Source organism: Drechmeria coniospora, chromosome 02 (assembly GCF_001625195.1).
Source record: "Drechmeria coniospora strain ARSEF 6962 chromosome 02, whole genome shotgun sequence".
NCBI lineage: Eukaryota > Fungi > Ascomycota > Sordariomycetes > Hypocreales > Ophiocordycipitaceae > Drechmeria > Drechmeria coniospora.
In genome coordinates, this window is record NC_054390.1 from 8,907,455 (window position 1) to 8,932,803 (window position 25,349).

The 25,349-nt window shown below is 56.6% G+C and overlaps 8 protein-coding genes across 8 annotated transcripts; 3 read left to right on the forward strand and 5 right to left on the reverse strand.

Annotated features, from left to right (window-relative positions):
• Positions 1 to 981: 981 nt before the first annotated feature.
• DCS_05566 (uncharacterized protein) lies at positions 982 to 2,187 on the forward strand (the record flags this gene model as incomplete). Its single annotated transcript, XM_040802868.1, has 2 exons — positions 982 to 1,571; positions 1,641 to 2,187. 2 exons carry the CDS (start codon positions 982 to 984, stop codon positions 2,185 to 2,187), a joined length of 1,137 nt encoding a protein of 378 aa, XP_040657901.1.
• A 1,442-nt stretch (positions 2,188 to 3,629) lies between these two features.
• On the reverse strand, positions 3,630 to 4,385 carry DCS_05567 (uncharacterized protein; the record flags this gene model as incomplete). The annotated part of the gene is made up of 1 exon (XM_040802869.1): positions 3,630 to 4,385. One exon carries the CDS (start codon positions 4,383 to 4,385, stop codon positions 3,630 to 3,632), a length of 756 nt encoding a protein of 251 aa, XP_040657902.1.
• Positions 4,386 to 5,135: 750 nt separating this feature from the next.
• DCS_05568 (cytochrome c1, heme protein precursor) lies at positions 5,136 to 6,476 on the reverse strand (the record flags this gene model as incomplete). Its single annotated transcript, XM_040802870.1, has 4 exons — positions 5,136 to 5,808; positions 5,875 to 5,937; positions 6,090 to 6,247; positions 6,402 to 6,476. The coding sequence occupies 4 exons, from the start codon at positions 6,474 to 6,476 to the stop codon at positions 5,136 to 5,138; spliced, it is 969 nt and encodes a 322-aa protein (XP_040657903.1).
• A 1,045-nt stretch (positions 6,477 to 7,521) lies between these two features.
• DCS_05569 (uncharacterized protein) lies at positions 7,522 to 8,844 on the forward strand (the record flags this gene model as incomplete). The annotated part of the gene is made up of 2 exons (XM_040802871.1): positions 7,522 to 7,713; positions 7,777 to 8,844. 2 exons carry the CDS (start codon positions 7,522 to 7,524, stop codon positions 8,842 to 8,844), a joined length of 1,260 nt encoding a protein of 419 aa, XP_040657904.1.
• A 739-nt stretch (positions 8,845 to 9,583) lies between these two features.
• On the reverse strand, positions 9,584 to 10,435 carry DCS_05570 (uncharacterized protein; the record flags this gene model as incomplete). The annotated part of the gene is made up of 1 exon (XM_040802872.1): positions 9,584 to 10,435. One exon carries the CDS (start codon positions 10,433 to 10,435, stop codon positions 9,584 to 9,586), a length of 852 nt encoding a protein of 283 aa, XP_040657905.1.
• A 2,231-nt stretch (positions 10,436 to 12,666) lies between these two features.
• On the forward strand, positions 12,667 to 13,683 carry DCS_05571 (proteasome subunit alpha 3; the record flags this gene model as incomplete). The annotated part of the gene is made up of 3 exons (XM_040802873.1): positions 12,667 to 12,669; positions 12,751 to 12,975; positions 13,036 to 13,683. 3 exons carry the CDS (start codon positions 12,667 to 12,669, stop codon positions 13,681 to 13,683), a joined length of 876 nt encoding a protein of 291 aa, XP_040657906.1.
• A 221-nt stretch (positions 13,684 to 13,904) lies between these two features.
• DCS_05572 (DNA polymerase V family protein) lies at positions 13,905 to 17,099 on the reverse strand (the record flags this gene model as incomplete). The annotated part of the gene is made up of 1 exon (XM_040802874.1): positions 13,905 to 17,099. One exon carries the CDS (start codon positions 17,097 to 17,099, stop codon positions 13,905 to 13,907), a length of 3,195 nt encoding a protein of 1,064 aa, XP_040657907.1.
• A 4,865-nt stretch (positions 17,100 to 21,964) lies between these two features.
• On the reverse strand, positions 21,965 to 23,660 carry DCS_05573 (uncharacterized protein; the record flags this gene model as incomplete). The annotated part of the gene is made up of 4 exons (XM_040802875.1): positions 21,965 to 21,979; positions 22,492 to 22,723; positions 22,834 to 23,245; positions 23,387 to 23,660. 4 exons carry the CDS (start codon positions 23,658 to 23,660, stop codon positions 21,965 to 21,967), a joined length of 933 nt encoding a protein of 310 aa, XP_040657908.1.
• Positions 23,661 to 25,349: the final 1,689 nt, after the last annotated feature.

The following is a 25,349-nucleotide window of genomic DNA, read 5'->3' on the forward strand; positions in this document are numbered from 1 at the left end:
CCGCTGGAGGCTGCAGGTTCGTGCCATCTCAATCTGATGGTCCGTCCGGCACGCGAGTGCGCTGTGAGCGGCGCTGGCAGCGCTGACATTCTCGACGATTGCCTATCGAGCAATCCCTTCCTTCGTGACCGACCGACTAAAGCGTGTCGACCTGTGGCTTGGCCGGGCGCAGAGAGCCGATGGCGCTAATCTGTACGTGGCATTCCGCACCGCCAGATGCCTGCGCCACATCTCAACCCAGGGCGCAATGACGAGCCAAGGATGGAAGAAGATGGAAGCTATTCGAACCACGCCCGTTGCACGATAGATGCCAAATCCTTGGGGTTTGCTATATGCCGCCTTCGACAAGGTCGTTGTGTGCTTTAACGCCTATTTCAACTGTCGTTCCATCCGATGCCATGCATCGTCGCTCGTGCGGCCGTCATCGAGCCATATTTTCCAGGCAGCATTCTTCTTTCCAGCTCCCCTGGGTTGGGTCCTCGACGGGAGCAACAAACGCTGGACTATGCAGACAAGCGAGCAATTCGCGCCTCAAACGCAGGTCTCACAAGTACGCAGAATCTGATGGTGACGGCGCTGCGAACAGCCTGGCCGGTTACTTCGTACGTCATCGTGAAGCTTCGTGATGCTCCGCATCCGGCTGGTCATCGATCTGGTGGTTCATGTCTGGTCTCAGAAACAACGCGTTGCGGTAGGTTTGGGGTGTCGCATTGCTGCTGAACGGCGATCGTCCGCAATATGCCGCACGCAGCCAAGGTAGCCCTCATGGTCATCTTGAAGGCGGCAAACTACGACTTGGCCGTGAAAAGTTCAAACAACAGTGAAGTCGTCGTCATTGAGTTGCGGGTTCGATGTGCCGTCCCAACTAGGCCTAGCCTGATCTAGGATTCACAGTGCTCTTTCCACCACCACCACCCCCCACCCCCCCCCCTACTGGTACTGACTTACACCGACTCCGAAAAGCAGCATGTCTCCGTATAAATGCAACGATCCCCGACTCGCGGCAAGGCTACGAAAGAAACCAATTGCGTCATCTCTCATCTTCTCTTTCTTCTCGCTTCATCCCTTCGTCCCTTATTTCGACCTCCTTACTCGGGCAAATCGAAGCGAGCTTGGGTGGAAAGATACGTCGTCATGGGTCAACGTTGGATTGCGTTGTGCAGCCTCCTGAGCTTGGCCCTCGCCAAGGTGCCCATCAGAGATTGCTATCTCGGATCGCCTCCTTATTGCAACAATTCGCTGGCGGCGGATCCGACATGTCGTGGTCTCGAGGTGACAACTGCCGACGGTTGGAAGCGAATGGACTGCGACTACGTCATCTACAACATTCCGGCAACAGCCCGACAGACTCGAAAGTGGATCGTGATACACGCAGGTGCCTGCGATACTTATACCGAATTTCTCGGCGACTACTTCGCTCCCACCCTGGGGCTCAACATCTTCGGATTGCGCCCCTGTGGGGGTTTCGAGGATAGCCTGTGCGCTGCTCGTCATGACTATGATTCGTGCATCGCCCTCCACGCATCTTGGTTCATGCCGCATCCGTTGGGCACGAGTCCAGAAATCACCCTGTAAGCTCCCCCTCCGAGGGCGACCCGACTGGCGAGATTGTGTAGGTGTGACTATGCTGAACGGAACAGACACGGCCTCGGTTTCAACCCTCCCGCCCTTGTCGACATCTATCACACGCCCGACACCAACATGCTCTTCCTGCACGAGTACGGGGACACGAGCGCCAGCTACGATTGGTTTTCCGCCGATGGCTGCAATGCTACAAGCAAGCCGCTCTACATGTGCGTGGCCGCCATCGATCCCAATTTCGCCAGCAAATTCTCGGCCATCAAATCGATACTCGAGGGCGCCTTTACCGACACGCCGGGCTTCCCCTGCAAGCTCGAAGTGGTTGATGCGATGCCGTATGCACAGGACGCCGACGCAGCGATCCCCTGCACGGGAATCCTCCGAGAATACAACGATCCGGTCAAATTTGGCGCCGACCCCTCCGGAGCGCCCAACTGGGCGTGGGAAATGCCGCCCTTTATGACTCGGGCGATCCAGCTGGCAACCGAAGTGGAACCGGATGGGACCATGGTGAATGCCTTTAGCAGGGCCATAAATATCGCCTTGTGTAAGAAGTTTGATGATGCTCATGCCACCAACTGCTACGATGACGATATGCTCACTTGAAGTGCTTGCGCCGGCAATTGGTCAAGAGTGCTCCGGCGTTTGCAATGACAATCACAAGCCTTTTCGGCATCAGGTCGCTCGATTGCCACGATGCTCTACGTATCAGTGGTGAACGGCTTGGGCGTACAGCACGGGAGGCTCGTGCAAGGTGTTCGTATCGACAGACCCGTGGAGAGAACGAATCCGACTCTGGGTATTGAATCCATACGCTTGATACCAGTTCCTACTGAGATGTTATTATTCGGAACACCCTTCTGGAGAGCATTACTTATATTCGTCATGCTTGCATTTAGATTGGCGGTTTTGAGTGCAAGGCACCTGGATGGAGCTGGCTCTACTTGTGCAGATTAATTCCTTAATGCCTACGATACTCGAATTAATAATATTCGTAATTGGTAATTCACACAGTACAACTAGCCGTACAATTACGTTCAGGTACGAGTAATAGCTGTACTTACGGTGATCCGTACCTTCGGTACAGTGTGTGGAGTACTGCAAGTGCAGTATTCCTGGCTACCCTACACTTGCAACCACTTTGCTTGTGATTTTGCCTGCTATAGACAGGTTATTAAGTATGTTGCATAGTAATGAATAGATTACTTAGAATATCAGCCGGACCACCATAGTGTGAGCAGAGCCCGTCTCTTGTATAATCCTGTTATACTGATGCCAGCAAATCAAATGACACGGAGTACCGACTCTGAGTTCACATGCTGCTCGGAAGCTGCTGTGGACAAGGAGGACTCCCAGGCTCTGTCTGGGACAGCGGTGTCATGACACCACCAGACACACACAACTGCGCTACAGCCACTACAGTTACTACCACTTTACATCCGAAAATTGCCCATGAAACAAGACCTCCATAGAAGTGCCTTTGGTTAACTACTACTGTATCCAAACATGTCTGCATCAGCATACAGTGAGGGAGTGGCGTCGTATTCACCGGCATGTTCGGGGTGCCGTAGTACCACTAGGCCGTCATGTCAACGTCGTCCAGGAGTTGATCAGATCTACTAGAGGCAAGCCTCTCGGTGCTTCATGCTTGGAAATCTGGAAAGCAGATGTGTGTACAGTAACTATGCGACGTCGAGGCCGTGTGCTCCACTCGTCCATGAGCCGAAACGATCAAATTGAGACGCTGCTCGAAAAGAATTTCATGCTTGTTCTGAACGCAGAATATGCACTGATGTTCCCGTCATCTTGTACTCCTCGATGCGCCGTGACCAAATATAAACCGCCTATGCTCTCGCCAAAGAAAAAAAAATCAGCATTTTCTGTTGAGAGTTTTCTCCCCGCATGTGCGCTAGCCGTCGAAACGAAGCCCAGGCGTTATGTGACGTGGCCGCCATTCCTTCTTCGTCAGCCATGGGTGAAAAGTGTGTACCATGCAGCATCGGTCGTGGTCGTGAATTCGTAAAATAATGCAGTATGATCGGATCGGATCAAGTGCTCGTCGCGGCACCGGACAGACAGCCTAGGCACACCACCTCCCCAAGCAGTCCCTTCTCGACACAGCAGCGGCTGCAAACGACGGAACGGTGACCGTGAGCATCCCATCCCATGCCGCCGTCGGATGTCTTCTTTCGGCACGGCTCATCGAGCGTAGAGTCCACTAAGCGGCGAGGTGGCGGTGGCCGCTGTTGATTCGGAGGCACGTCGGCATCCGTCATGGTCGTGCTAAAGGGCGGGACGAAAAGGTCCCGGTCGGACAGCAGAGGCACGCTCTGGCACTCTCTGATGCAGACAAAGCAGGTCTGTAGGCTGCAGCCCTGACACACGGCAAAGGAGTCGACGTCTGATTTCTTGGTTGGTCTGCGGTGGCAGATGTGGCAAGGCGCGAGGAGGACCGGCATTTCGCCACCGGGGGTGGGCCGGCCCTGGTTCTGACCTTGCAGCGGTCTGTGCTGGGGAGGTGGTTGCCTCGGTCTGTGCGTGTGTGGTACCGGTTCATCGTGAAAAAACGCGTCGTCGTCGTCATCGTCGTCGTCGTCGTCGCTCAGTATCCTCGCGAGCTTCGACAGCGGGAACAGTTTGCGTGGGGGGAGCTCCGGGTGTGAGGGGGTCAGCAGGTAGAGATTTCCCTGCTTCTCTGGACTGTAGAGCCTATAGATGCCGCCATCGTCGTCTTCACGTCTTCGCTTGCGGCCGAGCTGGTGCAGGCTGTCGGAGGCGTCACGACCGCCACCCATGTATGGCATCGTGTGTGGAAACGAGGCAAGTAAAAAACTCGAGTCAAACGCTGGTCGATGGGAGCAATATGCAGAGAGGAGCCCGAATATTCGGCTTCAACCACTGTCCGAGGCTTCATACATCGAGAGGTGGCTGCAGATGGGTAGGAGAAGTCGAATAAGGGGAAAGGGTTGGGTTGGGGTGGTTGGTAAGTCGCTCGAGGTGCCTCTCGCTTCGTTGATGAGGTGCACGGTCTATGTTTAGTCCGTCTGACCGAGTCGCCTGCGCGCCGTTCTCATTGGTGGCGGTTACAGCGGCACAGCGCTCTCCGTAGCGCCCATTGCCGCCCTCTCGCGTCTCCACCACCAACCGTGACGGGTGCGGGAACGCTATGAGTACTTACTTAAGTACTCCGTAAGTACTGTACAAGTAGTAATTACCGCTCATTCACAGTACCAATTCGTGCGGCGACCGCTTGGCTCGCAGCGGTTCATGCACACTCTCTCACGACACAGCATCCATCACAATCACCACCAATCCGTTGGGAGGTCAACCATTTTCATCCTTCATCCAAGTCGCGAGCTGTTGGCGAGTCGCCAGAGATAAAATGTTTCGACAAAAAAAAGGATTGAAATCGTACGTCTGATTTACACTCTACCTGCCGCTGCCACTCGACTTCTTTCAAAACATCAACCTCCATTCTACCCGCCTCCGCCGACAAAGGAAGCCGTTCCAGGGGGAGACTAGTATACATGCGAGGCCACGAGGCGGCCATGTCGTTAGCGGCGGACCTTGGTCTCGGCGGGAGGGTCGTAGGCAATCTTTCTCGACTTCAGCCACGCCCACTTGTACCGCTTCACCCAGACGCTCAGGGCCCAGAGGGCCGACGTGACAACCAGCACCTTCATGCCCATCTTCTTGCGGTCGTCCATCTCGGGCTCGGCCGCCCAGTTGAGGAACTCGACAACATCCTTGGCCATCTGCGACGACGACGCGGGCGTGCCGTCTTCGTACTCGACGAGGCCGTCGTAGAGCACACGAGCCATGGCGATGCCGGTGCCGGGGAAGTAGGGGTTGAAGTTCATTCCGGGAGCGACTTGAGCGCCGGCGGGAGGCTCCTCGGGGTACCCGGTCAGCAAGCTGAAGATGTAGTCGCATCCGCCGTGGCGGCCCTTGACGATGAGGCTCAGGTCCGGCGGCAGAGCACCGTTGTTGGCGGCTCGGGCAGCCTCCTCGTTCTTGTAGGGGGGAGGGATGTAGTCGGCGAGCTTTCCGGCGCGCATCTGGATCTCGCCTTGATCGTCGGGTTCGCCGGGGTACTCGTTCTCCTCGGCCAGGGCCTTGGCCTCGTCGACGGTCAGGACGCTGCCGACAAGCGTTCGGTAGGGCACTCGTTCCAGGGAGTGGCAGCTGGCGCAAACCTCGCGGTAGACTTGGAAGCCTCGCCGGAGACTAGAAAGGGTACGTCATCAGCATCGGACGGAGGACCTGCCGAGCAAGGGGTGGCGGCAGTCTTACGCCTGGTGGTCAAATGTCTTGAACCACTGCTGGTGAACCCAAGGGTACTTGGTAGAGTGCATGCTGCGATGAGGCATTAGCATTGGGTCGCGAAAGTGATTGTCGGGCGCCGAAATCCGACACGTCGCACGCGGCCGAGGCCTGCCGCACAGGGGAGTCGCCTCCGCCAACGGCGAACTCTTGCGGACAAAGGCCATGGCCAGGGCATCACGTACCCTTCCTCGATGGGGGCCGCAGCGTGGGCGACAGGTCCGTAGAGGTGATAGTACCAGGCAAGGGAGGCGGCGGCGACGGTGGTCGAGGCGATGGCAGCCAAGTTCATTCGTGCAGGGGCCGCTTCACCGGCAGCGCCCGAGCTGGTCGAGGCAGCACGCTAGACGAAACGAACATGGTCAGCATCAGTTCAATTGGCTTCGGACCATCCCCCGATGCAGTTCGGCATGCAGTTCGGCCCGCCGGGGTCGGCCATGCTGCTCCCTCGGCAAACGGGAAGCTTCGCGGCCTGCGCAGCGGATAGGTGGCTCTACCTTTGACATGGTGGACGCGCCATTCCGAAGTCCATTGATGGTGCGCGCCGAGCGCAAGCAGGACCTTGCCAACATGATCGGCAAGTTGTACCGTACGCGCAGGGAGAGTCGAGATCAGGACGAGACGTCGATATGGGGGGGGGGAGGGGGGGTGAGATCGATCTCGAGTCGAGGTCGAAAAGGCTCAGCTGTAGTGGTCATGGAGAAAATCCAGCGTTGTTCCGAAATGGGCCGACGCTGATTGGCTCGAGTCACGTGCAGTGGGAAGGTCGAGGCAACACTGGCCGGGGCAGCTCGGTGGAGCTGACGGCTGAGGTGGCAAGAGAAGTGCAAGTACTCCGTACGGAGTAATACAGTACTTACTTGCAAATGATGCTTATTAGTATTAAACCCTACCAACTACGGAGTACAGCACGGAGTATGGAGCACAAGTACAAGTATTCGGTAGGTAGTTGGTGAATACTAAGCATGTACTGTACTCCGATCCCATACGGAGTACAATGCTTGTAGGTGTAAGTATGGAGTACGGAATACATGTGCTGTAGGGACACTTAATTACAGTAAGTGGACAGCTAAGTCCTGTACTTGCTGCAAGTACAAGTACTTGCAAACTGAGCAAGGCCCAGGGCAGGGCACTGTAAAGCATCGCATATTAATACCTAGTACAGTATGCATGCGGCACTGGCTCCCCTCGCCAAGTACAAGTACATGCTTGTGCACTGCATCGCTCCATGTAGCGCTGGAGTTACCACTCCTCAGTGGTTCATACAGCAGTAATACTCCATCAGTACTTACCAGGTAGTACACTTAGGCACCAACAAAGGTAGCCTGTAGGTGCCTGGCTCACGCTGCCGGGTACCCAGTACTTTGCTAGTCACGTAAAGGATGTCCTGCACCCGGTACCAGGTACCATCCCTCTCACGCGCGTCGTGGTTGGAGTACTCCGCAAGTACGGAGACTGTACTCCGTAGGCACCGTTTTTCCCGCCGTTGCCCCGCCCCCACCATAACAATTTCCCAAACAGCCATTCTCTCGCTCGGCCGCAGCAACTTGGAATCTTACCGACTCGTATCATCTCTCTGGCTGCTCCTGCTGGTTCTGCATCACTCCGCAACTCATAATGCTTGACACCAGCAAGGTCTTCTCCCTCGAAGGGAAGGGTCTGAAGCTCGACACGGCCGCCGATGTCGAGGCCCATATCGCCGATCTCCGTGCCAACGACGTCGAGGAGGTCCGTCTGCTCGGAAACACGCTCGGCGTCGAAGCGTGCAAGCTGCTAGGCGAAGTCCTGGCCACGAAGAAGAACCTCAAGGTAGGACTTCCCCGGTGCCCCGGCTTGTCTGACGCCTCGTTTCACGCCTGACCCGTCATGCAGGTTGCCAACCTTGCCGATATTTTCACGGGAAGACTCCTGTCCGAAATCCCCGATGCCCTGTCGTCGCTTCTTACCTCGATCCTGAACCTGCCGAAACTCAACACCATCAACCTCAACGACAACGCGTTCGGTCTCAACACGCAGGCACCACTGGTCGCCTTCCTCGCCGCTCACGTTCCCCTTCAACACCTCTACCTCAACAACAACGGGCTCGGGCCCCACGCCGGCATCCTCATCGCCGACTCCCTCTCCGAGCTTCATGCGAAGAAGGAGGCGGCTCGGAAGCAGGGCCAGACGGTGCCTGATCTCGAGACGGTCATCTGCGGACGAAACCGGCTGGAGAACGGCAGCATGACGGCATGGGCCAAGACGTTTCGGCTGCACAGCAAGGTCAAGGAGATCAAGATGGTCCAGAACGGCATCCGGCAGGAGGGCATCGCTCACCTCCTCAGCGAGGGTCTCAACCAAGCGACGGAGCTGCGAGTTCTCGACTTGCAGGACAACACCTTCACACTCACCGGCGCCAAGGCTCTGGCCAAAGTGACCCCGACCTGGACCCTCATTCGCGAGCTCGGCATCGGAGACTCCCTGCTGGGCGCCAAGGGTGGTGTCCTGCTGTCGGCGGCCCTCGGGCGAGGCAAGAACGTTCAGCTCGAGGTGCTGCGGTTGCAATACAATGACATCACGGCAGTAGGTGTCAAGGGCTTCGCTGCCGCTGCCAAGAGTGCCTTGCCGGCGCTGAAGCGAATCGAGCTCAACGGAAACAAGTTCTCCGAGGAAGACGACTCGATCCTTGCCCTCCAGGAGCTGCTCGACGAGCGCAAGGAGAACTTTGCCGGTGATGTTATTCTGGAGGATGAGTGGGGTGTCGACAGCCTCAGCGATCTCGAGGAGGAGGATAGCGAGGAGGAGGAGGAGGAGGAGGAGGAGGAAGAGGAAATCGAGCCCGAGGAGCGGGCTGAGAAGCTCGTCAAGGAGGCCGAGGAGGCTCAAGAAGAACCCGTCGTGCAGGTCAAGGACAAGGAGGTGGAGGATTTGGCTAAGAAACTGGAGAAGACGGATATCTAGAATCTAGAATACGGCAGACGATACACGAGAATGATATATGCACAAGGGACGAAGGAAAGCAGTAATAATAATACCCCAGTATGAACGAGCATTGCTTGTCATTCACTTTTCTATCATCAACGAAGGCTTTTCTTGGCAAGCTGCACGAACGAGCAGTACTTGTCATTCACTCTGCTAGCATCAACGAACAGTCTCATCGACGAGTTGCACAAGGTCACGAATCCGAGTCACCAGCACAGATGAGGGAGGTGTTGCCGACGTCAAATGCTGCGATGCGTGGCACGCCGACGAAGCCTGGTCTGGCAACGGGGACCATGGGGGAAGGGGTCACATACCTCCACTCCAGCTGTCGCAGCCACCAGGCTCTAGGGACGCAGTTAGCCAACCCTGACGCACCGTACCGAGTGGGGGTTTGGGGAAGTATGGGAGATGGGAGATGGGAGATGGGAGAAAAGAGAATGGTATAAAAGATGAGAAAGAAGTCAACGCTCAAGCGATGGCAGCTCCAGAACACCTCCCAGATAGATCATCAGCAGTGATGCACGCCACAGTCTGAAGCCAACCAGCGATTCATCTTTCCAGTTCCAAGCACACAAGTCATTGTCCCATGTCCATCCGTCCAAACGCGTGCCCGACATTATGAGACATGCTACGCTAGCATCCCGCCAGTCCCTGCAGTTTCGCAATGGTTGGTTGCCTTCGTTTGCCGTGTGCAAGTCGAGTTGATGGAGCCAGTTTGTTACAATTCCATGGTGGCATCCTCTTGAGCGCCATATCCATGCTCAAGGGTGCCATGCTGGAAAGCCATGTTGTCCATCGCCAGCTGCTTTCTCGCGTAGTCGGCACCCAGGTAGACAGGGTCGGTTGCCGGGGTGTAGTTGATGCCACTCACGGCCACGCCAGTATGGCCATGGTCATCCCGGTTACGGCTTCCGGCGTCTCGCTCCATGCCCCTCCGCATGAGCTCTTCGTAGCCGCAGGAAATATACGGCTCCACGTTGCAGCAGCAGTGGCTAACCAGGGCGCAGGTGCAGCCGACGGGTTGAACTTGGGAACGAACAAGATTGCCGGCGTGTTCGCCCATCAGAGTATTGTTGTATCGCTCCCAGGCGAGGTCCTCCTCCTGCTGCAAGGTCGTGCTGCTCCATGCATAATCGGGCATCCCCCCTCCCCTGTTCGGCGGGCAGATGGTCCAGAGCTGGACGAGGCGCAAACGCTGAGACTCGCCGGCGAGGCAGAATAGGTGCATCTGCGCGGGCGTCAGGATGCCAACGTCGACGCCAAAGTTGCGAAGCATCGTCTCCGAAGCCAACACTTGGCTCAGATGGGGCTCCGACGTCGGTCGCGGCGACTGTTCCTCCACGGAAACGACCTCTCGCTCGACATGTTCGACGGATGGTTTCACGGCATGAGCAGAATGGTGGTAGTGCTGCGAAACGGAATACACGATATGCGGGGTACTGAGGGGAGGGGTCGGCTCCTGTCTCGGCAGCTCGGTGGGTGCTGGTCGGCGGAGCTCTGGATTCAAGTCCAAGTTGCGCGAGAAGAGAGAGGCAAGGTCATCTTGGACCTGGTGCCCTTTGGACTGCATCTTGGTGCGGCGGTACGGCTCCTCTGCAGCATCGGTTTGTCAGGTAGGCCATGTGAAGAGGGGGGGTTGTGAGGATGACGTAGTCAATAAGCCGTGAATACCATGCACTCAACATACCTCGTAGCAAGATATCTTGACGGAAGAGGGATGTGGAAAAAATGGAAGAGAAAAATGGAAGAGGGAATAAGGAAAGAAGAGAGGGTCTGGAGTCGAACGAGCTCTCTCCGTCACAGCCTGGTCAAGGTGGCGGCTGGGTTGATGGATGCAGCGGGGTTCAAGACACCTTCGACGGGGGGCCGACAGCTGGCATGCAGCTGAGGGGTATTCGTCGCTGCGCGAAAGGGAAAGGCTGGGTTGACGCCTGACGAAGCAAAGGGTGGAAAGCAATACGAAAGGAGCGAGTGGAAAGAAAGGATATGGATGCCCGTCTTTGATTCGCACCTGTATGAAGTCTGTGTCTGCCGCGGAGGGGAGGTTGCGGGATGGAAAGCACTGGAGGGGGTGACGGCGTACGTGGGTGCTAGTAATGGTTCCCAGCTAGCAGTCGTCGGTAAGTATGTCTGCCAATAGTACGGAGTAGTGGACAGCAATCTTCGGGATACCGCTAGTTGCTTTAGGCCCGGCGGGGAGGATGGAATGAAGGGTCGAGGTCGAAGCGTGATGAATATCGTCGTCGATGTCAAGTCGCCTCGGCACTTTGCATGGTGCTTGGAGAAAGAAGCTCGGAAGGAGGTCGATGAAGGAATCTGTTCCAAGTGCAAACAAAAAAAAAATGATGCACGCCGATGGCCTTGGGCGGCTGCGTGGAGCATCGACTTGATGCAGAAACAGGAGGCGGTCATGAGGCTGCACAAAGTAGGGGGGGGGAGGGGGATCTGTAACGCGAGACAGTTTGGTCGTGGCACTGCCACATTGGCTGTCACGGGATGCATTTTATCCAGTCTTTGGCAGCATCGCCTTGCTCGTCCTGGTCTAGGTCGGCCGTTTGCCTTTCTGCCAGTGCCTAAGGCGCCGTGGATTGCATTGTATTTCTCGTGGTCGCGGATGATGCGTGCTGTAATTATTTGGTGGTAGTTTCATGTACGGGTACACACGAGTACGAGAGAGTACCAAACCGGACGAGTGTCGCGGCGCAGGCGGGAGTTGTCAGCGAAAGCAAGGGGGGGGGGGAGGGGTGCACAGCACGTAATAGTGCCCAATAGGTACCTACTGTGGTGCTGTGCCTTGCAGTATTGCAGCACCACAGCATCCAGTACGGAGTACAGTACTTGGACGTAGTGGTAATCTTCCTACCTACTAAGGTACCCTACCGAAATCGGAGGACCAATGCTTACGCAGGTATCTGCCGTGCCATATTTGGAGACGGAAAATGAATGAATGCACTATCGGCCGGCCAACAGGCTTCTGATATCGTCCCTCCACACTTCGCTCTTGTCGTTCTCGTACTCGATTCGCAGTGTTTGATGGTACTCGGAGTCTCAAGCCGAATCGCCATACTTACAGAGCAACAAGACCTGTGGCCACCCCTCAATGGCCACCGTCGCCACTACTCACACTACTAGGCGTAGGCACAAGTACGTACTATATCTAGTATATCTATCAGTAGCTGCAAGTACTGTACACCTACAGGTACTTGCAGGTACTGCCGAGTACGGACCTGACCTAGTAATTACCTAGTACCTAGTACTCTGAATACTGCGCTCTCGGGTCCCGTGGCCTTAACAACATATTACTTGGTTCTGGTGAGGGCGGCATCGCCATGAACGAACCAAACAGAATGGTGCATTTAATGCGGTGCAGTCTCTACTGTGTCCCGCGGACAGTGTATTATCACAAGCACGAGTAATTAAGAACTGATTCGACGACGAATCCTGCCGTCGCTGGTGTGCAACGGACAACATGCAGGCCAGCCACACCCGAAAGCCACTCCTGCCAGATCTTGTCCCAGGCCCACTTCAGATGTGGCTAGAGCTGCGCTTTGCGCCTCAGGCACACACGGCACGGCTGGCTTGCCTAGCCTTGCCAGCATAGGCCATGCGCGAAAGTACGCAGCTCTCGGGCTGCCTGGTTGGTGCCTTGTACCTACTGCCAACGCTTGATGCTTGCTGGAGCTCCATGCCCACACTGACCTCACATCTCCATTCGACCTTGACCCTCGCAACGCACCACTCCCCCCCTCCCCCATAACACGCCCTTTGTTTCGACGACTCTGTCGAGAGCTAAAAGGCATCATGGTGAGCGCTCCCGTCCCCCCCAGCACTCTCCAAGCCTCGGCGGAGCTGCCTCGAAGCTGACGAGTGGCCGCTCCCGTCCAGACGTCCATAGGCACCGGCTACGATCTCCTCAACTCCATCTTCTCGCCAGACGGCCGTAACTTCCAGGTCGAGTACGCAGTCAAGGCCGTGGAGAACGGCGGAACGTCCATCGGCATCCGGTGCAAGGATGGCGTCGTCCTGGCCGTGGAAAAGGTCGTCGGCTCCAAGCTCTTGAAAGCCGGCGCGAACAAGCGTATCGCGTCCATCGACAGTCACATCGGAGCAGTATGGCCGCTTCCGCTCGCTCCCGTTTCGGTGTCCGCATCGATAACCTCTTCGCTCTAGGCATACTCCGGCATGGTCCCCGACGGCCGCCACTTCGTCGACCGCGCCCGTGACGAGTCCCAGAGCTGGCGCCAAAACTTCAAATCCCCCATTCCCACATCCGATCTCGCCTCCCGCATGGGCGGCTACCTGCAAGCCTACACCATGTACGGCTCCGTCCGACCCTTCGGCATCACCGCCATCGTCGCCGGCTTCGACGCCTCGGACGAGACCCCCATGGACGGCGAGGTCGGCTCGGGACCCAAATGCGGCGCCGGTGGCAAGGTGCCCGGCAAGCACGGCGGCCCCTTCCTCTACATGATCGAGCCGAGCGGTCTGTACTGGGGCTACTACGGTGCCGCCACGGGCAAGGGACGACAGGCGGCCAAGGCTGAGCTGGAGAAGCTGGACCTGCCGGCGGGCAACATAACCATACACGAGGCTGTGAAGGAGGCGGCGCGCATCATATACGCCGCGTCAAAGGACAACAAGGACAAGGATTTTGAGTTGGAGATGACGTGGATCAGCGGCTCCGACGGCCCTACCAAAGGCCGTCACGTCGAGGTGCCAAAGGAGTTGCGCGAGGAAGCCGAGCGATTAGCAAAGGCCGAGGACGACTCGGACGACGATGAAGATGACAAGAAGGACGACGACAAGATGGAGGAGTAGCCGGGGGGGGCCACGGTGACGCCCCCAAGGGTAATTGTACTATCCCTCGCACTGGCAGGATCAAAGATGCATCTTGCGCCGGCTCCGAACGAAGCGTGTTCCACTCCCTACATGTTGGCCAAGCGTAACGCCGGCGACCTGGTGATTCAAAGTGACGTGTTCTACATACAACCCCTGCGCTTGGTACGATGCATGTCGACGGCCATCAACCCTCCCCGTCATCAGACGCGGGCTTGTGACGCATGGTTCTGGCACCAGTTGTTCCAGTCGGCAAAGAAGGCCGCTTGCACCCGTGCCTCGCCGAGCACCCAGCTGGACTGCGTCTGGCCGTAGACGGCCGCGACTTGCTTGATGGCCTCCTTGTCCGCGGCGAACATGGCCGAGGCGACAATCAAGCTGGCCGCGCTGGCCGCTTTGGCGTACGCGTGTGCGTTGTCCTTGCCCGCCTCGTCGTGCACCTCGACGAGCAGAGGGAGCAGCCCGTCGGCGGCCGGCGGCTCCGCCACCTCGTTTTCCTTGCTTGTGCTCCGGGCCTTCTTCATGCCCCTCTGGTAGGTGAGAACGATCTCGCAGGCGCGGCTGGCGAGCGCTTTTGTGGAGGTTGTGCGCATGAGGTTCAGGAGCGGAACGAGGAGGCCAAAGGTGATGGGGTTGAGCGCCTCCTTCTTGACGTACGCGTCGAGGAGGTCGAGGATGCGATGCTTGAAGTTGACCACCGACTGCTTCGCATCCTTCTTCTGCTTCTTGCTGTCCGGACGGGCCTTGGAGCGCTGCTTGAAGACCTCGGCAAGCTTCTCGTCGAGGGCGAGCATCTCCGAGTCGGACATGTCGCCGTCTGACGAGGATTCCTCCGCGTCGACGTCCTTGTCCAGACGATGGCTGTTGAGGATTTTCCCGAATAGCTCATCGAGGTCCTGAGGCTCCTGGTTCCGGCCACTACTTTTCTTCCCCCCGTCCTCGTCGTCTCCCTCGTCATCTTCCTCGTCATCTTCCTCGTCCGCTTCCTCGTCATCCCCCTCCTCGTCATCTCCCTCCTCGTCCTCTTCCTCCTCCTCCTCCGCCTCTTCGCTTTCGTCCTCATCAGCGCCGACGAGGCCGACAAACTCCACATCCGAGTCGATTTCGACGTCGGAGATTTCCTCCACGTCGTCGTCCGATGAGCCACTATCGTCCACGTCCATCACGTCTTCGTCCGTGTTAAAGAGCTCCTTCTGGCCTTTCGTGCTCTCTCCCGAGGCAAGCGGCCCGGTCAAAAGGTCGAGTCCTTCGGCAGAAATCTGGCTCGTAAATGTATCAAACACTTGCAGGGACACCTGCCTCATCAGCGACGACGGGCGTGCCACCATGGAGAGGAGGATTTCCACCAGCAGCTCCGAGCTACCCTCCGTCTTGCTTCCTGCTTTGCCAGCATTGAGTCGTTCGTAGAACTGTGCGAGGTCGTTCAAAACTTCCATGGCATCCGGGTCCTCGTTGTAGAGTTGGAAGATGGAGATGGCATGGAGCATGGCCAAACCATGGGCCAGGCTCTTGTCGTTTTGGCTCTTCGATTTGAGCTTGAGCAGCTTCGTCATTCGAGCCAAGGCATCCGTCATGGCCCCTCTGATTTCATCCGTCATGTTTTTCGATGCCGGGTCGATGGAGGCGACTGCACGGCAAAAGGTGGCAAGGTCCTCGGCATTCCGTGTAAGTCGCGCCAGTGAGGATTCGATGCGAGAACGGCATTGCTCCCGGATGATTTCCGTCAGCGCGCTCTCCGGAACGTCCTTTGGATTCGAGTACGCCAAGCCGGAAAGCTCTTGCAGGACAGGACCGAAGGAAACTCCACGCTTGTTATCCGCTCCGGACGGGTTCGTGGCGAAGGCGTTGAGCACCTTGGCGAGATGGTCTGCGTAGACTCGCAGTGTGGCAGTGGCCGCGTCGTTATCCTTCTGGCTCAAGGTCGCGAGAGGCTGTCGAATAATTTTCAAGGCGCCGTCTGCGTTGTCCTGGCTGATATTCTGCAGCAGTTTGTCGACTGTCTTGGAGCTAGTCCGTTGATCGAAATTGTATGCGCCGTTCTTTCCGAGCAGACTTTCCAGAACGGGTACAAGAGTGGCTGGGTGGGAGGCGACGACGGTCTCGATGGTCTTCAACGCCTTCGTGGCCGCTCGATGAAGGAATCTGTCTTCCTTGGCAGACTGATTCATCAAGCATGTCAAGAAGTTCTTGCTGAACAAGCATCCAAGCTTCTCATCGCGATCGGCGAGGCCCTCGAGCAATTTCTGAAAGACCATGAAGCCTCTGAACTTTTGGCCATCCGTCGCGTTCTTGGAAAACAAGCCATCTGGTCGGACCATTAGCATGTGCTCGCTCGCTCGCGTGATTTGCCTGCTCTTCTTACCGTCGACGACGCGATTCCAAAACTGAGCCAGCCCGTCGGCGTCCGCTCCGGCGCCCCCGTTCACGTAGCAGCCGAGTATTATGTCCCACACAAAGTGCAGCTGGGCGGTCCAGCTGGCATGCTTTCCGTTACTGTGGGCCTTTTCGTTGGGGTCTCTCGTCGAATCCTTGAAGCTCTCCTTCAGGACAGCAGCCAAATCGCCGAGCGATTTGCTCGAGAGAGGGTTGCCCCACGGCTTGGGAGGTTTCAGGCCCGGATATCGATTCAAGGCCACAAGCCAGGCTGCGGCTCCCTCTGCCGTCTTTGCCAGTCCGGCATCTGCGATCTTCTGGAGCGTGCTTTCCACTTCGTCCCGGCTCATCTGCTCCAGGGCCTGGACGGTAACCCAGCCGCATTGTGCTCGGAGCCAGCTCTTCTTGATGCTCAGCTTCAACAGCAGGGCGAGGACTGCGTTCCACCTCGAGGCATCGACAAATAGAGTTTCCGATCGCACAAAGGACTCGAGGCCAAAGAGCTGTCCAAACCAATGATCCCTCTCTTCCTGGCCCGGAATGTTGCCCACGGCTTGGGTCTTGTCTACGAGCAAGTCGAGGACCTTTTCGAAGGTCAAGCCGCCGTATCGGGCGCCAAGGGTCGAGTCTTTCCCAAACAGCTGGCCCATGATCTCGGTGATGACGAGGCTGAAGCCGAGGCGCGAGGCGTTGCGGCCGCTTGCCAAGCCGCGGAACAGGCGTCGGTCGAGATGTCGTTGCAGGACGGGTTCGGGGACGCCATCGCCGGCCAGCAAGCTGGAAACGATGCAGTCGGCTGCTTGTATTCGATCGTTTGCATCTTCGCTGCCGAGAAGTTCGTACAGGGCGGCCTCTCGCTTTCGGTCGTCGCCCGTGGGCATCTCCACGAACGGTTTCTTTTCAAAGTTGGTCGTTGCTGGAGCGGTCGGTGCACGCGGGACGCTGTCGATTTTGGCCTTTTTCTGGGTTGCCGGACCCGAGGGGTTGGTGCCCTCCTTGGCTACTCTCTTCCGTTTACCGGCCATGGTCGGTTGATGTGGTGCTTTACGACGAATGCAAATTGCCTTGGTTCCCGTCCATGGATCACTGCCTCGCATCAAGCATCACGACGATGAACCGGAAAATTCCCAAGAGAATGATATTCTGCCGCCGCTCACCGCCAACATTGGAGCCCCACCCCCACCAGGACCCACGAGGACCGTCTCTTGGCCGCAGCGAGCGATCTGCAGTAAGTACTTGTTTACTGTACTTGCGTGCACGGAGTACTTGAAGTATTACTTGCAAGTAGTTGTAATATTATAGGTGAAATGCGTATCCGTACATGTACACAGGCAAGTGCAAGTATTTGATCAGTATTCCATGCACCTACAAACAATATACAAGTAGTATATATAATAAGAGTACAAGTACTCTGGAGTACAAGAACAATTGTCCCGATTAGCGATGCCAAGTACTAAATACAATTAATTGGTGCACCCTTTTCTCGTTCAACTTTGTACTTTCTTACACTGTGCACTATACTGTAGTTGTGGTACATGAGCGTCTTTGGTGCCACACAAACAGGTATTATTACTGCAAGTTCGGAGTACTGTACTGTACTTACAGTACTGTACTTACTTACTAGGTACGTACGGAGTACTCCGTGCGGATACTTGGGTACAAGTACTGCGTGCCTAGGTACTAGGTATGAATACCTGGCACTACGAGCAAGTATAGTACGAGCAATGCGCACTCCGTACTTGTTGATAGGGACTCCGCAGTAAAAGAACGGTTGGTACTAATTAGTAGTACATGGATGCAAGCACAGTTATTGGTACCGACTAGGGTCTGCAACTAGAACCGCATGCCAGAAACCTACCCTGTACTAGCACTGGTTTCTGCTGCGAGAGGGAATGGGAAGAATAGGGGACACCTTGTGCTCTACAATCGAATCAACTTTCCGTCCTGTCGTTGCCAAAGTCAACAGGTCATCGTCGGACTCGTTGCTACAGATACTCTGCGGTCTGATTGTCGGGAATTGCTCCCAGACATGGCATGGAAAAGAAAGGGTTGGGGAAAATTTTTGCCGCTGCGAATGCTTCTTTTTGCCGGCCTCGGCATGGCACCAGCTTCGTGGGACGCTGGTATCGATCGATAATGATGCTACCAGGAGTAGGCGAGTGCAAGGTTCCGCTCCTGCCAGGGAATACTACTAGGTAAGGGTCCATGGAGAAATTTTGCAAATGAGCTGACCGGGACCGGCGACGAGAATATTTTCCCACCCTGTCAATATCCAGACAAGGCACGGACATGAGTTATGAACGGCTTGCACCACGGATGTGCGCGTACGAACACGTATTCGTCACCGACCGAGCACAGAAGAAAAGCTGGATGGTTTACGGAGCATTACGGAGAACGGATACGGAGTACGGACATTACCATGTTTCTCAAATTGCAAAGTTCGCAGGCGGTTGAATAATTATTGCAACGGTCGAGATGTGGTAACCGCAGCGACGCAGGGTCCAGTTGGCTGCCACTTGGCATTGCACCGTTCCGTTTTGCTTCTGGCGGCGGCGGTTGGCCTGTCGGTCGGTCAACTCGCACAGGGCTACGGTGCCAGCGCAAGCCTGCTGCGGCTGCAGGTCCCGCTGAACGACGGTAGATGGTGGCCTGCATGCACTCCGTATTAGCTGCACACCTACTCCGTACCGACAGCATGCATCGGCGGGCTGAGCCACGAGTGCCAGGGCCCGAGTCGAGGCCAGCATCTGGGGAATGGGAATGGCGTGGGGAGTGAACAAGGAATTAATACTTACGTGCTATGCTGGAGCAAGCAAGCAAGTACGGTACATGCAAGTCAGTACAAGCAAGTACAAGTACAGTAGGTGCATTCGAAGCCGTAAGTAATTACCAAGTGCAAGTACTGTACGGTACTGTACTTGCATGTACTGCACTACTTGCACTATATTACTCCGTACCGTAAAAGCATGCAACATATTACTTACTCGTACTAGTACGCATCACTAACTGTACAGGTACAAATGCGCATACCACGCACTCGCCCACGTCCGCGGGAGAGCGGCGGGCGAGAATTCGAAACAACCTAGCGGCGGCGTAGACGTCGTTTGCGGTCGAATGCAACATGGAGAAACCGGCGGCGGTCGCGAGCGTGTCCTCGTGCGTAGGTGCACACGTACAGCACATGTAGCGCGTGCATGGACACGCCGTCGGTCGGTGGCAGGTCGACGAGGAACAAATTATACAACCACGCATACGTAATAGGGGTCATCCGTCCTCCATGTGCGCTGCAGGGTTTCGGAGCATGAGTGGGTCACGCCGGCGCCGGCGTCGCACAGGGCTGCCGCGTTGGCCCGGACGTAGCGTAGCACGTGATGGCGCGCACGGGGACGACGTTGCTGGGCCGGTCGGCGGGGTTCGACGCGAGGTTTTTTTTTTAGTGCCTTGTTTACTTTGGGCTGCGCGTTTCGAGACGTTGAAAGCGGTCGATCGTCCGGTCCGTCTGGCTGGGCCGGACTGGAACAGAACAGGCGTGCGCATGGATGGCAGGGTCCCCGGCGCGGCGCAGGCAGCTGCACGGCCGTTGCACCCTTGCCACTCTCAAACGGGCACCTGCAGAGGACGGAATGGCGATGGCATAGATTGCACGGGCGAGGACATGATGAGCGTGCATGTACCGGCAGGTGTAATTACTTTACAAGGACAGTACCTGTGCATTCTACTGTACGTACCAAGTACTGTACTCTGTGGTGTAGTTGTATTAATTGTAAATACTTGCCAAGTAATGCTGTACGGAGTACTGTACGGATAGTTGTAATTACTGTACTTGAGTTACTCTGTACTTGCTGCTACCGCACTTGTACTGTACTTGGGTACAGAGTAATACAGCACAATTGCAAGTGCATGCACTTGAACCTAGTAAGTGAGAACATACAAGTACAGCAATAATTACAGTAGGTGCACAAGTAATACTTGCATGCCCTCGAGCAGCTAGCCTATGGAGCAGGCACAAACATGCAAGTACAGTAGAGTGCGTCGGGAAGAGTGCGAGCATTAATTATTCCTGCGCTTTCACGAGCATCGACCGACTTTTGCCTCTTGTTCCCCTCACCTGCCGTCAGGAGGCGCAGGGTTCCCGGTTTTGAAGTTGGTGAGGCGACGTGGGCGAGCGGGGTTGTCGCGCCTTTTGTGCCCGGATTAGGAAGAATGAATGCCAGCTGAGCTGTCGAGGCAGTGTTTCGGCAGCGCATGGCCACCTGATTGGGCGGCCGAGGGGATTGCCAGATGACAGCAGGAGCCGCGCACATGGGGGGCCTCTTTCTTCTTGCCGCTGCTCGTTCCTCGTTCCGCACCGTCGATCAGCCATGCTCTCTTCGCGAGCGCCTTTAGCCTTGGGACGGACCGACGCAGCTTGGCCGGTATTTGCTTTGCCCGTCCGCATCAGGCAGGTTGCTGATGAAACAAAATGCTGCAGACTACGTGTCTGGGAGCACGGAGCACGGAGCACGGAGCCCCCTGCTTGATGCCTGCCGCCTGTGGCACGGCGTAGGTACGGAGGACGGAGGAGGACGGAGGACGCACGAGCCGCGAGCAGCCGGAGAGGCCGGGGACGGTGCCACGCACGATGCAGGTTGCGTCGGGGGCCCTTGGCCTCGCGGCTGAGTCGCCAGCCAAGCGCACGCTCGCGAGCCCGCCGTGGCTTCGTGCTGCCTGATGACGATCATCCACGATCCGTCATCCAGGCCGGGTCCTCCGGTGCCCGAGGAGGGTTGATTGCAGCACGTACAGTACTTGCACGTCGTAGTACGTACCACGATGGGCCGGGGACGATTTCGCACGGCCAGGCATGCGTGGACGCACAACAAGCACAGACGAGCCCTAGGGCGGTCGAACAAATGCATTGCTTGGAGGCAAGCGAGCGTGACCGGGGAAGCGGAGAAGGGGGAATCCGACGTCATTCGCCAGGGTGGACTAGGTATTACTCTGTACCTACCACTAATCATTACAGAACACCTACGGAGTACGGAGTGCGGAGTACTGCGAGTACAATTATAACATGTACTGTACACCTCGTACTTGCACTAGAGTACTTGCAACCACTTGCACCTGCTTGCACCTACTTGCACCTACTCGCACCTACTTGCACCTACTGGCGCCTACTGTACTGGCACCTACTATACTGGCACCTACTGTACTGGCACCTACTGGCACCTACTGTACTGGCGCCTACAAGTAGACTTCCGTAGGTGCATGCTCATGGCGGCACAAGTGCTGCGCACACGTACTTTGTGCATTTCGATACGACATAAACACATTCGCCTTCGCCCTCGATTCGTATTCATGTTCATGCAGAACGGGCCGATGGTTGTGCCCGCCGTCTGCATGCAACGCGACGACTTGCCTTTGCACGCCATCTTGTACATGGACTGCATACACCTAAATATTACTCAGATCCTCGCGCTGCTGAATGTGGACGTGGTGTACGTAGTCATGCGACGCGCGCCCGTGCACCCATTTCAGGCGCTCATCGCCCAACGATGCATGCGGCATGCCGTCCCGTGTTTGGGATCAACCATGGCCATGATGAACATGATGGGACTCTCCCATTTCGCTCCTCGGCTTCCCCCACCCCGAACGTCGGCGGTCCGAGCCAGTTGCTTGTTATTGCGAATGTTTCAGCGAGCACGGCGTATTACTTGCCGTACGTACTTGTGCCTGCCTGCACATGGCAACACCGCCAACAGCTGCCCATGCATGCAGGAGGCTCCTGGTAGGCTGCAGGTGTACTGTACTTGTATTAGTCCGTACTAACCTACTTGCCGGAGTACTGAGCAGCTACTTGCACTTGCCCTCGCCTCCATGTGCAAGTTCGTGTACATTTACAGTAGACTTGCTACTTGGTACCATACTAGGTATACAGTAATAGTACTGTAGTACGGCATTAGCACCGCACAAGGAACATGTACCAGGCCAGAGCGGAGTAGGTGTACGGAGTAGGGCCAAATGATTAGAGTATTCCAGCACTCCGTATTAATTACTGCAAGTACTCCGTGCAGGTGCTGTACAAATACAAGTACTTGCATTTGTACTTGCATTTCTACACGTACTAACAACAGCTTCGTTCTTCATACATGTAAACGCACTTGTGCACCTGTTGATGCTGCAAGTAATACGGAGTGCCGTCAGAACTGTACCTTGACGCCTCAAGGCCAAGTAGACCACTGCGAGTAATTACCTGGTGGTAATTTCACAAGTATGCTGCCGATGCACAGAGACGGTTGGTACCGTGCCCCCGATGGACGCCAGGCAAGCCCCATGGATTCCTGCATGCGAACCAAGCTCCGGCTTTCGGTCGTAGACTCTCATCGTGCATGCGCGAGCGGGCGGGCATGCATGCATGTGAATGCACCGAGCACGTACTTTGGTGCGCTCGACGAGGACAAATGCCGCATCGTACACGGAGCAAGCCTTGACGTGGTATTGTTGCTCGGGACCAGCTGTCGCGCGGTTGCTCCCTTTGTCAGATGCGGCGCCGTCTAGCAGGCGCCCGATGACACCAATTCGCCGCGGCAGCGACGGAGCATCTCGATTTCCGTGACCGAGTCTCGACGAGTCGGCGACCACATGCGTGCACATGCACTCGGTACTTTGCCTGTTCGAATGCACAGTAATAATTAATACTCATTACGGAGTACTCAAGTACTACTTACGCACCTGGCTGTCCGGAGTACCGAGTGCGAGTACTTACTAGTACCTACTTACCTAGTATACAGTGTACCTGCTGTACCTGCTACCTGTGTGCTGGTACTCGCACCAAAGTACCTGGAAGCCTTCTTGGCGTCGTCCGGTCGAGGGCACGTCGGGCACGCACAATCAGGGAGACGAACTGTCTCTGCCATCAGGCCAACTCCTGCAGCCCCCTCGAGTCCATCGAATGAGACGGCCCATCTGCCATTGGCCATCCTCCTCGTGCGACTCCCTACATGCACGCCGGTGGCGAACCTTTTGAACCATCGGGGCGGCACGTGAGCGCCAGCCGACGAACTCTGGGCGTTCAGCAACGCAAGGGAGATATGGGTCGACGTTCGAGGGAGGGGAAAGAAGGCTTCATTCAATCGTTGCATCGGCCGAACCTTGGGTTCGAGGGAGACTGCGACTCGAAGGCGATGCACGCCTTGGACAATGGAAATTGGCCATGGGGAGAGGCTCCCTCGCCTTCGCCCCTCGCCCACCTGCCCGATGTTGTTCGCAACCCGTGCGCGGGGTTTTGCGTCGTGGTTTCATCATGCCTTGGCAGGGACGGCTGCGCACGTACTGCATGTGCAGTAATACCGTGCAAGCTCGCGGCTGCTGCCAGTCCCGGCGCCGATGCCGATGAACGCACCCGTGGGCGTGCGTGCTCGGTACCTGCGGCGCATGGCGATGTCGTGCGACCATACGTTTGCGTACCCCCGGGTTCGAGTCTCCTGGGCGGCATTCTTCGCAGCCTCGTCGCAGGCGCAAGGTTGCCTGTATTCCCACGTACGGAGCCATGGCGGCAGGTATGCTGTCATGGCCTCCCGGCAAGCCTGCGTAGGTATTTCGAGCATGGCGGAAGCGGTTGTCAGCCGTCAACCTGTCCCTTGGCTGTCTCAGCCTGGCGAGGCCGACCCATAGAGGGCCAGAGACAGCCCCCACTGAGGCGGCAGCAGGCAGGCAGACCATGGACGGCGGCACTCGCGGTGCGGAGCTGGCCAGCACCGCTCGCCCGCACCCGTAGCCTCTCGGATGGAACAGCAGGTCGTGGCTGGACGCGGACAAGTCACGGTCAGCTGGAATCCGCGCTGATGACGAGCGGGCGAGTGCGTGCTCGCCTATCCAAGACACCGACCAGCTCGGCGAGATATCGCACGGCCGCTGACGGAATCCGGAGTCGGTACGGGGTAACGCACTAGGGCCTAGCACGGCCAACCATTTCCTCGGCGAGTGCTGTAATTACAGTGCTGTCCTTGTCCCAGCAGTGCTCAATCCAAGCTAGTAGGTATAGGTACTAGGCACCTAGTAAGTACTGCACTTGATACTCTGCACGGCACCTCAGTACCTAGTAATTACCTCGGTACCAACTCAGCACCAGGTGGTGCCTAGTCCCGTCCAGAGTATGTGTACCACCTACTAACCTACTGTAGTACTCCGTGCTCCGTGCTTGGGTGCTAAGTACATAGTATTTACAGGCGATGCACGCCTACTTGCTGTACAACAAGTACATCCACACCGTACAGTACTTACGCACCGCCCTGACGCACCGCCCTTACGCACCGCCAGCACAAATAGGGTGCACAGTGCTGTCATGTTCATGGCAAGACCGCTGGCAGCCTGCCATGGTCCATCCGTCGGCCATGCGTGCCCACCGCAAAAGGGCAGTGCCGTGCAGACGACCGTTCCGCCTCGTCGATGCTTTTACGAATAAACAACAATGCAAGCCCGTACGAGGGACTGCCTGTATCCATCGCTCGCCATCGAGTGCGTCCATCCAACATCGGTGCATAAGGAGGGAAGAAGTTCTTCCGACCTCGTGCCGACCGACGGGATGCACATGAGTAAGGAAGTACGGGACAGGTACGGAGCACTCCGTATTACTCCGCGCAGACGTACTCCTTGCACCCCTGGAGCCTGCTCATTCACCTCGAGTTAAGCGCCGGCTCGGTGGGGGAGCAAAAACTTGCCTAGTACCAGGAAGCAAGGTCGGGCCCCGGCAGGAGGCATTGGCCATGATTCGCCCGCCCTGGGGGAAGCCGTCCAAAATGCGAGGTGACGAGGGAGACGCCGGCCAACGACGCCCCGCCCTTCGCTGAAGCAACCGCGCCTTCGCGCCGGGACCCCCCTGCGATCCTAGCGCTTCCAACACCTTTATACACGTACGTGTGCGTGAACATTCTCGTACGCGGAGGTGTACAGTACCAATACCTCGTACTGGCGCAGCCCAAATACGTACGTTGTACGTACAACTACTTGCGTGCAATACAAGCTGGTGTGCAGGACGGTGCATGTTGCACACGCAAGTGCTCCGTACAGTACTGTACTGTACTCCGCACTCCGTACTTGCTTGTACAACTACCTGCTCATGCAAGCACAATACGGCTTAGTTGTACTCCGTTCTTGTACTTACGTATTACGGAGTACATGAAATTACGTGCAAGTATGCACCAACTACGGAGTATTGGGTGACTGCTAGGTACGCCGTACATGTAGGGTGTATGCGCGTGCATAGGTTAGTAGGTACCTGGTAGGCGTGCTTGCAC